The 12756-nt window shown below is 40.9% G+C and overlaps 1 protein-coding gene across 7 annotated transcripts in view; it reads left to right on the top strand.

Moving 5' to 3' along the window:
• The window catches only part of Dgki (diacylglycerol kinase iota), a 449800-nt gene that overhangs the window by 267278 nt on the left and 169766 nt on the right, over positions 1-12756 (top strand). For all 7 annotated transcript variants that reach the window (XM_029478766.2, XM_085840737.1, XM_029478767.2 and 4 more), the window contains 3 exons: positions 7969-8024; positions 9194-9256; positions 12299-12372. In XM_029478766.2, the coding sequence (XP_029334626.2) occupies positions 7969-8024; positions 9194-9256; positions 12299-12372 (193 nt within the window). The remainder of the gene's footprint in view (positions 1-7968; positions 8025-9193; positions 9257-12298; positions 12373-12756) is intronic.

Genomic DNA, 12756 nt, shown 5'->3' on the forward strand with positions numbered 1-12756 from the left:
AGGCATGTCGGCATACAGGGGACTGCGGGTCTTTTATTTTGAGAGAAAGGGGCAGGATGGTGGTAAGGTAGCTAGGAAGGTTCTGGGACATTCACTGGCTGAGGCAAGTAAGAGTAAGGCTGTAGTAACTCCAGGCATGAGAAGATGCTTGGCCAAGACTCCGGGAGAACTCGTATGGAGTGAGTAAGGTGAATTGGCAGCTGATGGGAGAACACTTTTGTTGGGGTTATAGTCCTTGGTAGGTAGGGCAAGAAACAGTGGAAAGTCCCATGTCTATGTGCAACACTAATTACCAATTGGACTTAATGGATTACACATAAAATTGGGAAGGAGGTGTGTTGGGAGGGCCGTGGGGCAGGGGTATTGGAGGTGAACATATTAATGATCTGTTGTACACACATATGAAAATTTCCAACAAAAAAATTTAAAAACTAAAACAATATTACATATGCATAAAAATAAATACATATTTATATGAGAAGAGGATGGATCAGTAAAACATTTCATCTGAATTTTCTTATTCATTCAGAATTGAGAAAATTTAAGATTTAGTTTGATCACAGTCTCTGTGTTTCTCTCTCTCTCTCTCTCTCTTTCCTGTCTCTTGCACTCTGCCTATTCCTTTGCCTTTGTCTTTGATCTACAGCTGTGTTAGTGCCTCACTCCTTGTGCATGTGTTTAGATGTAGCTGAGACATAGTTATGAAAGATCTGAAGCTTGGGAGACCAACGTCAGAGTTATCAGCGAGCAACTGTTTCCTTCATTTCCAGATGCTCTGCAGGGCTCAAGTGGTTTCAGACCCCCAAACCTCAAACACAGAGGACTGTAAACTAGGACCCCAAGTTCAGGTTGTGGTAATCAGGTGAAGAAAAGTCTAAGTCTTATACTCTAGACACCCACAGTGGCGCTCTAGGGGTTCCAGTCATTAGAATTCAAAATACAGCTGAAACGCCAACTGGGAAGCCCCAACTGGTTCCATCAGGTCTGGTCCTTCAGGCGTCCCTAAGGCTAATAGGAGAAAGTGTCTGTGGAACTGGATTCTGCATTAAGGAAGAACAATAATACCAAATGAAGAAGGAACTGTAGTGTGTGTTTCTTCTCTGAAAATCTGGAAAAATCACAGGTGGAATAGATGGATCATGAAAGGACCTTAAATGCTTCAAATCAGAAATACGCACAAACTAGCACCATCCTGCTATCGCCTGGTCGGGCCAGGGGGCGGGGGGGAGGGTTGTATTCCCGGAGACCTATGTGAGGAGTCCGCTGGTGATTGATCTTTTTCCCATGTTGACAGAGGAGTCCATCTGGCCTGTGCACGGCAGCACGTGCCTCCTATATCCTTGTCCTTGAGGTCTTACGCATCTTGATTCCTTAATAATAAGATTCACAAGTTTCTTAACAATACTTGTAAAATGATACAGTATCGCAAATACACAAATTTCCAAAACTAGGCGTCCAGGAGTGAAAAGAGGCCTAACTGGGTAAGGGGGCCTGGATAAGCTCATTCAAGGGAACTTGTTTTTTGGGCCCTAATAATTTTGAAAGTTGTTCTAATGTTATACACCTCTGTACTAGGATGGAATTTTTATGAATCAGAATGAGGAGAGCACAGAGAGGTACCACAGGACAAAGGAATGTGGTTTACAAAAGAATTCCTTTGTAAGAACACCAGTTGACTAAAGAATGCCAAATTCTAAATATTAACATTGGAAGTTTATTGCTAAGGCTTGGTGCTTATTTTATTTTTTTTAAATATTTTTATTTATTCTTTGACAGCCATGTTTGTCTGTCTGTCTGTCTATCTATGTGTCTATCTTAATCATATGTACCACACTCTCTTCTTGCCCTCTCCCCCTGGATTGCCTATAACATATCTCCCACCCCCAACCCCCACTTACCTTCATGTCCCCTCTTCCTTCTCCCCTCTTACCAACTGAGTCTGATGAGTGTGGCCCATGTGCACATGAGTATGTGGCCATCCATGGACACATGGACAGCTTTTCCTGGGGCATACCTCCAGAGAAGATTCACTTTTCTTAACTGTGAATAGCTCCTCAGCTTGGATCCTGGGATGTCATGAGCTCCACTCACTTGCAAGTTAAGGCTTCAAGACAAGTTGTATAATGTGTTGCGAAATACCTTGAGGGTGACTCAAAGTCTCATGAGAGGCATTATGAAAAAAATTGGATTGGATAATATCAGGAAAATATGTTACTCGAAATGGGAATTATGCCAACCCATCTATATGTAAAGAATAACAAATATCAATCGCGTGAAGGCAGAGTCTTAAAAATGTAACCGCAGAGAAAGGAATTTTGGCTTAAATGGGAAACATCCCATCAAATGGACAGTTCTTAACATAGCTACTTACATAGTATTTCTTTTAGAAGGTGCAATTAAAATCACATTTGTTTTGGAACAGTTCATTAGAATTGTTGCTATGCAGATGGCTTTTAAATTGCCAGCTGAAAGGCAGGCAGGGAGTGAAGGCAGTCTTGGTATTTTGTTTGACTTTGTGGATTAAGGGGGTAAACATGACAATCTGAGTCTCTATGTTTGATTGGATTGAAGGTATGCCGTACTTGGTTGGAAATAGAGTACTGATTCTTCCCAATGTGGCTGAAGCATTCTTGGATGAACTCTTGTTATGTATGCATGAGAAAGTGCAGTGTTTGCGAGAGGATTTGGGGATGTCAGGACACTGGTCCTGTAACTGTCACTTGGAGTATTGCCTGGTGCCGTCATCAGTGCTGTGTTATAACAGTGCTTGAGGAAGTACATAGAAAATATCCCAATACATTAGTGTTTGGGCATGCTAACAAAGATTATAGCTGTCAGTGACAAACTCAGCTATCATTTCCCCAGCCGTGTGAATGAGATTGTCACTCTTTGGACATGGATATTAAACATATCTAACTTAGAGCTCTGCTGCTATCGTATCACTGCCTCGTCGAAGTTATGATTCAGAGGAATTGAATCTTATGCACAAGGTCAGGAAATACACTTATGACTCTAGAGGAAGCTACATTTAAATCTGATTTCCAATGGACTGCTTTCACCAATTATACAGAGACACACAGATAATGTGACTCAAAGGACTGTGACTTCCATGATTCATATCACAGACAATAGACAGATTTCCATCAAGAGGCTGCTATGTGCAGTGCGCTTTTGCTAAACTTCACCCTTGTTGTGGATGGTGCTGAGACACACTGCATGCTACTGGTCAGGGCTCCAGAGCTCAGGCAGCTTGTTCTAGATAAGTCCTCACTGGCTCTAACCTTCCTTCCATCTTGATCATCTGTCTGCAGCCCACTCAGCCACACTGTGTCTGGAGCACAGGCTCATTGCACTACTGTACACACAGAAGAACTGGTTAAAACTAGCTAAGTGTCTGTGCAGTCTGATTTGATTCAGCTGATGTAACCCCCAAACTTCCTGGCATGACAATGTAAACGATGTCAGATCACACCTAACAGTAGGGTGACAGTGAGCCCCGGTACATGTCAAGATACTCCTGATGATGTCATACTCTTCATTTTCAGACCCGCCCCCCACTCTATAACCCATAAGGATAAGAGACTGCATCTTATTTATTTATTTTTTTATATATTCCCAGCTCACCATCCAATGGTATCAGTGACTGTTACAGTAGCAGAGTGTACTGTATCCTCCATTGGAGGATAAGACCCCATTGCTAAGTAAAAAGGAAGTAGCAATAGAAGGAATATACAGTACAGATGAGTTGTGCAGACAGTAAACACTGCAGGGATTCAGCAGGATTGGTCACAGATGTGGAAGAAGTTTCCAGAATAGGTAAGGGTAATATGTATAGAAAAGAAAGGAGAACTGGGGTAGCAGAGAGGAGCTAACACATGCACAGTCATTTCAGGCAGGAAGGAAAAGCACAGAGGAGCACACACGCTTCTCCTCCTCATGATTTTGATGGGAAGTCCTTGCACAGGGGATGACTTTTCTGTAGCCTGAAAATGATATTGATAAAAAACAAAAAGACATCTTAGAAGGTAAAGGGTATTTAAGAAAGGTCTTAATGGGAGTTGATACAGAAAAGAGGAAGTATTTTTTAATATAAAATTTGAATTACAGGTGGTAATGAAACTGTAGGTGAGCGGGAAAACTCTGGTATGGGAACCTTGCTTGCCAAAGTACAGATTGGCAAAATGTGTATGTAGGTCTTGAGAGTGCAGTGACCCAGTTCTGCACAGCCAGGAGTGTTATTTTAGAAAGAAGTCTGTTTATAATTTGGGAGGTATTTATTTTTTAGTACACTAATTAATGACCAAACTTTTGTTTTACAAGTTTGCAGAATTATTAGATTCTTCATTTTTGAATTTTAATAATTGGATATAAATGGAATATATCCAAGGAGGTGAACCAATCTTCCTTCCATGGGCAGTCTTTTATGAAATGGGATTTCAAGGCCTTCTGAGGAATATGGTGGTGTTACATGGAGATCAGCGATGACAAGCAGTATGCTAATACCTCGTTGTTGAATCTGCAGATATGGGCTGTCAGTTGGTGCTACAGTGAACTGGGACCCTTGCGGACATCTTAGGCACTAAATACCCTTTTCAAGTAGGAGGAGTATGAGTCGTGAGGGCTGGAAGGTGGTCTACAGCAGTCTTGCCTCCCGTGGCAGTTATCACCTCCGGTTATACCTGTGGCTATTGCTCAATACAATAGGAGAACCTCACTCCTGTAAACAAAGCTGGCTTTCATATCAGAATACAGTCCTAGATTATCTGCATGGATCCAGTATAATCATGTGAGCCCCTAAAAGCAGCAGAGGGGGACAGAAAGGAAGTCAGAGATCCAGTGTGTGAGGACTTGCTATGCTGGTTTTGAATGTGGCCTGGGTCAGAGCTCCAGTGAGTACAGACTGCGTCCATTAGTGAGAATGAGCACTCTTGAGCAGCTACCAGAGAGAGATTCAGTCTGCAGTTTCCAGGATATGAATTCTCCCAACAATCTGAATAATTAAAAGGTAGTGTCTCCCAGGGGCTATCAGTGAGGGTGTCATCATATGTCACTTTCTCAAACTCTCAGCAGGGGCTTCAGCTGAGCCCATCCCAGAATTCTGACCATGAGAATTACAAGCAGATCAATAAATGATGTTTGAAGGATAATGGAGTTGAAATAGAGAGAGTGAAGCTTGCTTTCACACGCCCACTTCTTGTGGAGGATGAGAATGGTTAACCCAAGAATTTAGTCACTCACAGAACCTTCTAGCCATGGGGCCAATATTGTCAGCCTTTCATTTTGGCATCATATCACATGACAGACATCACTTGCTGAAGGAGTGAGCCCTTGACCTTTCTCATTGATTGGCCTCTTCCCAAATTTTTCTACCCTCTCCCTTTTTTGAGACAGTACGGAAGGCAGAATGGACTGTTCACACTCTTGGCTTTTGTTGAAGGTACATCTACTTTCTATTATACACATAAGCACACTCAGCCATCCAGTCCTTCCTTCTTACAGCAATGGAGATGACTGACCACTGCTATCAGCTGGCCCTCCTCTGCTTCCCTTGCTCCTCCTATGGCCTGGCCTCGGGGAGAGATGACCCAGCTCTAGCTGTAGGCTGAGTTTCTCTAAGCTGTGGCTGACCTGGCTTTCTGAGTCTCATTTTTGCTTAAGATGCAAAGATGGGAATTGAAGCTAGGAATGTGGCTTAGAAGCAGAGGGTTTGCCCAGTACTCATTTTGGAAGTTCATAATCCTGGGACGAACAGGATTCTTCTTGTACCCTGAAGGCCAAGGCATGTGACTGAATTCTCACCTCTTCCTTTTCTGTCTTTCTGGCAGCTCTCTGGATGTTATGTGTCTCTATAGACCTGTTTTTAATATTTAATACTTCTAGCTAAATTACATCTGAGATGACTCATTATCATCAAAAGTGTGAGTTAAGTCACCAAAAACCTCAGCTATATTTCTCCATTTTATTCCATTTTTGTAGACTTATGTGAAATCGTCCATCTATCCAGAGAAAATGAATCTTCTTTTCAGTTTTATTAAAAAATTGAGTCTCATGGAAAAACCACATAGAGATGTGAATATTTCCAGACCATAAGTTTTAAGGCACATAAATGTCAGTGGCTGGTCTAGGGGTCACTTACTAGCTATGGGTATCAGTATGCTGAGAAAGTTCTGCACCATAGCTGTGGCTGGCTGACATTCTTATTTCTTAGAACTTGTTGGATAGCTAGACTAGAATTAAAAAACAAAAAACTAGAGCCCATGTACTCAGACACGTTGCAAAAAATGATTCTCATTTTACTTCTGGTTTCATAAAACAGAAAAAGAGCTGATGCAAGTGGAAATGGAAATTGAAACCCATCAAGCTGATTCAGAACAACTCAGGGATGAAGAGATGGCTCAGTGGTTCAGAGCACTGGGGTTTAGCTCCTAGCACTCACGTCGGGTGGCTCACAACCATCTGTAATTCCAGCTCCAGGCGATCTGATGCCCTCTTCTAGACTTTGTAGGCACACACACACACACACACACACACACACACACACACACACACACACATACACACACACACAAATAACAAAATAAATCTTAAAAATAGGTCAAGAGTAACAGACACAAGAGAGCAGTTTATACCATTTTATGTTTTTGTTTATGACCTCACATAGCATTTTGCTCTGGTTTGTGTTTAGAGTATACTGTTGAGAACCGTTATTGTGAGAGAACAGTGTTTAGGAAAACTTTGAGATTCAGAAAACACACAGCTGACGTTCCTGTTGAGCTGCCTAGTGTGTCTACAAACACACCCTTTTTAAATTAGGAACTTTGCAGATTATCCAGTTTCTCTGTCAATGTACGATTTTTAGTCTAGTCTAACAATCCTGAAAATAATCCAGTAAGCATTGTGTAGAACTTTTGCTTGAGATCCTATATGCTTTCTTAGAACCAGTCTGGGTGAGTGAACTCCTACATCCCCTCATTTAGACAGATGGGACTATTGTTTTTAGACAGTATTGGAACTGGGAGTGTGTTTTGATAGTCATCTTACTATCTAGAAATGACTGGGAGAAAGACCTACCCTGAAAAGCAACTACTGCTGGATAGGTATAAAGGCAGAGATCCTTTTGTGAAATTCTGGGATTATATTAGAGAAGAACCACTAAGGAAACAACATTTTATGTAGACATTTATTGAACCCCCAAGTTCCTGTGAAAATTCAATGGGTTATTTCATTTTTGCCTTCTTGAACTAAATGACACATAGAGACAAACTGAAAATTAAATTTTTTTTATACTAAACATTTCTGTAATATGAGTCTATTCAGGAGACCCTCCATCCTCCCTCCCTCCCTCTCTCTCTCCAACCTACTCCATCTCACTTTCCACGTCCGTATCTCCCTCCCTACCCTTTTCTCTCATTCATTCCCGTTTCTTCCAAGGTCTCTCACCAGTAAAGGAGTAGGTGGTAGTTCAGAGCACTCTGAAAATGTGAAAACAAATTGTCCATGAATGCTGGTTCAGATCCATCCTCCTTATCTCCATGTGAAGCTTTACACAGTTTACATAAGCCATGCCCTCAGATGTCAGATAAGAATCACATCCCCAGAACTTATTACATTTTTTTTTGGTCCATCCTTGTCCCAAATACCCCTGATTCTCTGATTCAAACTGCATTAAAAGAGTCTCTAGTTTTAATGTTTGTGAGCTTGTCCAACCTCCATTCCTGGATGTCACGCTTGGCCTTTTCACAGGGCAGGGGTAGGTGGGGGTCAATGTTGAGCATTCCTAACAGCCTCCCACTTCACTGCAAGGCTGTGTCACTGGGCCACTGAAGCAGCTGGCCTGGCACTGAGGGGATGCTAACAGCAGAGTTGGATCTGGTGGATCTTCAGGGTGGAGACCAGATCCAGACTTCAGGAGAAGAGTGCCAGCATCCATGAAGTCCCAGTAACAAAAACACCTCTCCTCTTTTACAGAGGCAAATCCAGAGAAATTCAATAGTCGTTTTCGAAATAAAATGTTCTATGCAGGGGTAAGTATTGTTTCATTTTAGAGCTATTAATATTACTTAGTGGCAATTCAGAAAATGCTAAAGAAACTAACAGCATCAAGCTTATTAATGCACACCTCAGAAACTTCCATACACACACACACACACACACACACACACACATATTTAAAATCTTCACTAAGGAGTTAAAGAGAAGAGATATTTTCTGAGTGGTCAGCAAGGCAGTTGGTGTTGGGTGTTGGCTGTGTTTAAAATTTAAGCCGTCTAAGTGTCGATGGTTTTTTATGGAGTGATGCAAAACAGATGTCCAAGAAGAAATTGGGAAGAATAGTTTTTTGGGAAAATATATATACAATATTCTGGTTTAGTTTCCCCTTTCTGTGATAACATATCCCGATGAATGAAATTAAGGAAAAAAAATCAACTCACAATTCTGGGTAACATTCTGCCGTTTCGGGGAAGTCAAGTGGCAGTTACTTGAAGTAGCTTGTCTCAGCACATCCACAGTCAAAAGGAGAGAGCAAGGAATAAATGCACTTGTGCTACTACTTACATGAATTCTTTACCCCTTTACAATCCAGGATCCCCTGCCTAGGGAAAGGTGCCACCCACAATGGAAATGTCTTTCCACTAATCAAGATGCCACCCCACTCCCACAACTGGCATCAGGACACAGGGCAACTTAATCTAGACAATCCCTGATTGAAACTCCTTTCCCAGGTGATTGGAGACCATGTTAAGTTGATAACAGCACCCACCACAGACAATCTTAGTTCAGGCTATAGTTTCCAGCAGGGTGTGTACCCAGTGATTTTTGGATGAGAATTTGGCAGAACATGGAGCTTTTAATGGAAATACCCAGGAGACCAAAGCAAAGTGATGTTAGCATTGGTGGATAGGTAGGATGTTAACAAGGGCCTTCAGAATAGATCTGCCAAGTGACGCTGGGATTCACACACATTTTTACCTTCCTCCTATAATCTTAAATGTAATTATAGGTTATAGTCTGAAAACAAAGATTTTCACATGGCAGACATGGCCCTATTTTACCTTGAGTTCAACCAAAGGAGAATTTGTTTTCTATTTGTTCATAGTGCAGAATCTTGGGGAAATGTCTATTGTGTTGAAGTAAGGATTTGGTGGAAACTATATAACAAAGAACTCTTTTTCTCCTTTCCCTTGTGGTGTAGGCAGCCTTTTCTGATTTCCTACAAAGAAGTTCTAGAGATCTATCCAAACACGTCAAAGTTGTCGTGAGTATTGACTATATAGGTTCATTTCATTTGCATGTGAATATGAGTGTCACTCCCCCCACCCCCAATGCCAGTTGATACGTACATTAATATATAGATAAATATATTAATCCCTGGGCTACATATAATTTGTCAATCATGTAGCTCATTCAACCATAAACATGCATCCTCTCCATGTGTCAGTCTCTGTCTTAGTTGCTGGAGTGAAATAAAGATGAGTTTTACTCCTAAAGAAATAAATGCTGGGATTATAGTCCTGTACTAAGTCCAGCAAAATGTTTAAAAAGCACAGAGCTACTTTTATATAATATAAAAACAAGAGGAAATGATCCTTGAAAAGAAAACAACTAAGGATGGTAATAGAATAATATTTAGTGGGGCACTGGTAATGTTTACAATGTCAATAAACTAGTATATACAGTACTAATGTGATAGAAACGACTTCCTCCTTCTTATAGGATGAAAAGTTCATTTTAAAAATGTTTTCAGTATTAAGAAGGCTGAGCTAGAAGGGATGTAAATTCAAGGCAACCAGCAGGACTGGACAGCTTGGTGAGAACCTGTCTTAACAGAATGGAAAAATGGAAAATTATAGAAATCTGATAGGCAAACATTTGCTAAGCTGCTGTTGCTGTTCCATCAGCATTAATTTGTGCCCTGCTTTAAATATCATACCGATTCTTCCTATAGAGTTTCTATGTCTTTATTGTAGCCATATAAATACTCAGGGCATTGTATGAGTTCAGTAATTTATCACAAAATCACAAAATATATGGCCTGTAGAAAACTGTGCTTGAAAAATGATCCCCTTAAATCAACTGGGACAAGATCTGAGTATTGCTGTTACTAGTTAACCTCATCATCCCTCCATGGTATTTCAACTCACATTCAATGCCTTGTTGTTGTTTCTGGCTCTGGAAGGGATTGGGGTAGCATAGCTGCAGGCTTCATGGTGGCCAGGAAGGGAGGGTGGGAAGAAAAAGGAAAGGAAAAGAGAGAAGAGGGAAAGAGGGATAGAGATGTTGAATGACTGCTGAATGACTGACCAGGACAAGATCACCCTTTATGGCAACCCCTGACAGAGTGAACTCGTTCTTCCAAGTAGGCCCCACCTCCTACCATCTCACTCAGTGTGGGCTCACCAACAGGGTAGCATGCTCATGATCGAATCCCACGGTTCCTCCAGCTTGGGACCAAGGCTTTAACTCGTGAGCCTTTTTGAGGAACACTTTACAGCCTAACTACATTAGGTGTATATAAAAGACTGTCTTGTTTTTGACAGGTATAAAGTCAGTATCTTGGATGTAATACACAAGACTCATGGTAATAAAGTGTGCATTATAAATTTTCGACCAAGAAAACACAAAGCACTAAGAAAACATTGCACGTAACACAATCTACTTCCATTGTTTGATTTATCAACACATAAGCATAGATATAGAACTGTATTTTGCAGGCAAATGCTTTGTCTTGCATGTGTTTGAATTAGAGAAAACAATAATTGCTGCTGTCCTGGAGAACTGTACATTTTCATGCAATAATATGCAAAAAATAGTATGGTATGCATCTTTGAAAATTCTGATGAGCTCGCAGGAAGAAAGTCTGGCACATTTAAAAATGAGATTGGTTTCAAGTTCAGTAGTATTTACTATAGCATTTTTTTTCTGTAATGTATCAACAGAGTTTAGCATCCTATTTATTTATTTTTGCTTGTAAGTTTTCTTACAACCAAATTATTCTACGATTTCTTCATGGGCATAGCCATCTATGGATCTGCTTGAAGACCCTAAATGATTGGGAAGAGTTTAGGTTGTTGAAGGTACTCTAAAACAATTTGGTCATTATCAAGAACTTTATTTTATCTAAGTTGCTTTTGGAAATATTTTATTTAGAACCGTATGATTTCTTGGAAATCACTTTTGAGACTGTTTATGAGCTTTGAGGTATAGTTAGATCAAGTAGGGAAACAGTGTGGTGCTTTGAAGCAACCATTGATTGCTTGCAAAATCATTAGGCTTAGACTGAAACACTGCTGAAAGAAATCTTAACAAAATTGTAGTGAGTTTTGGAATACTGTACTCTCTCTTCCAAAACAGAAGAAGCTGAGGGAATTCTCCGATGTAGGGTTTGAGAGGGAGAAAGCAAGCTGAAAAACCAGCTTTGTACCATGCCACTATGTCACTGACCCTGATTGGACTCCTCTTGTGCATATCCCCAGTGCAAATAGAGAAAGGGGGATGGAGATTTTTGTGTGTGACTGGCTGCAGGACAGTACTCGTGGGAAAAAATTAGGTGATCAAGGAACCTGTGTACAAGGGTTCTCAGGTGGAATGATGAAGACGCCCTGAGACCAAGGTCGGATCCAAACCCCAACAGTCTAATCTCAAAAGTGCCATCTAGTTCTGTAAGAGATTAGATTTGTAACACACAATCACTTGACAGTATTTGTCTTTTTGATCTAGTGTTAATACACACTCCTATGTATATGGGAGCTTATGCACTATTATAGCTAAAACACCGGCTTCACCCCATGGCAAACAAAAAAGGATCCATTACAAGTGATTCAAATTTAGAACAGACTCCTTAAAAAGAATGGCCAGATAATGTATTCCAAACAAGTTTCCTAGCTTCAAAATAAACGTTGTCTCAGACAGGAAAGAAAACAAATGGCCACATTCATGCTGTGTTTGGATCAATTGATTATGGTGGGGAATACTGCTGGCTTCACTCAAGCCTTCATCTTTGAAGTGTGTGCAGTCTTTAAACGTTAGCACTGTATGTCTGAATATTAGAGGAGAGAAAAATTTGTTCTGGTCAAACGGAAGTTTTATTTTGTATAAGATCAGAACAAAACTGAAGTTAAGTCTGGCTCTCCTCCAGTCAGGCTCACCGTAAATTTCTGTCCTAGTAACTGGCTTTCACTCAGGGGAAAGGGGGAAGAATTCCATGTTCTATGCTGTTGTCGACCTAGTTATCTTGGATGAGACTCTCAGACTCATGAGCACTTCAGAAGCCTCGCTTTCTCTGCTTTGGTTGCTGCAGTGTGATGGGACAGACCTCACCCCAAAGATCCAGGACCTGAAGTTCCAGTGTATAGTATTTTTAAATATTCCCAGGTAAGCCCTGTTCATGCTGTTGCATTTGTGCGATGTGAACTCTGACTGACATCTGATTGCAGTAGTGAATCCTCTCGGGTATAACCTATGCAATCCCTTATTTTAGTGTAGTGGTAAAGGTCACTCATTTTCTTTTCCTGCTTGGCTTGTTCCCGGTGGTGAGTTATCTTGCCTGTGATGTAGAATTCATTATCTGTATTCTCCTATCCCTGAGAGACTCAGGCCTTTTTCTCAAACATTTTCATTTAATTCTCATTACCGCCCCACACACACCTCACAGCCTCAAGGGAAGCAGATGTGAGTAGAGTCCTTTCAATGTCTCAGAAGCCGTTAGGAACACATCCAGCCTGATGAGTGTGGGATTCTCTGCCAGATGCTAGAATT

This window comes from Mus caroli, unplaced genomic scaffold, assembly GCF_978045245.1.
Source record: "Mus caroli unplaced genomic scaffold, Mus_caroli_1 scaffold_7, whole genome shotgun sequence".
NCBI lineage: Eukaryota > Metazoa > Chordata > Mammalia > Rodentia > Muridae > Mus > Mus caroli.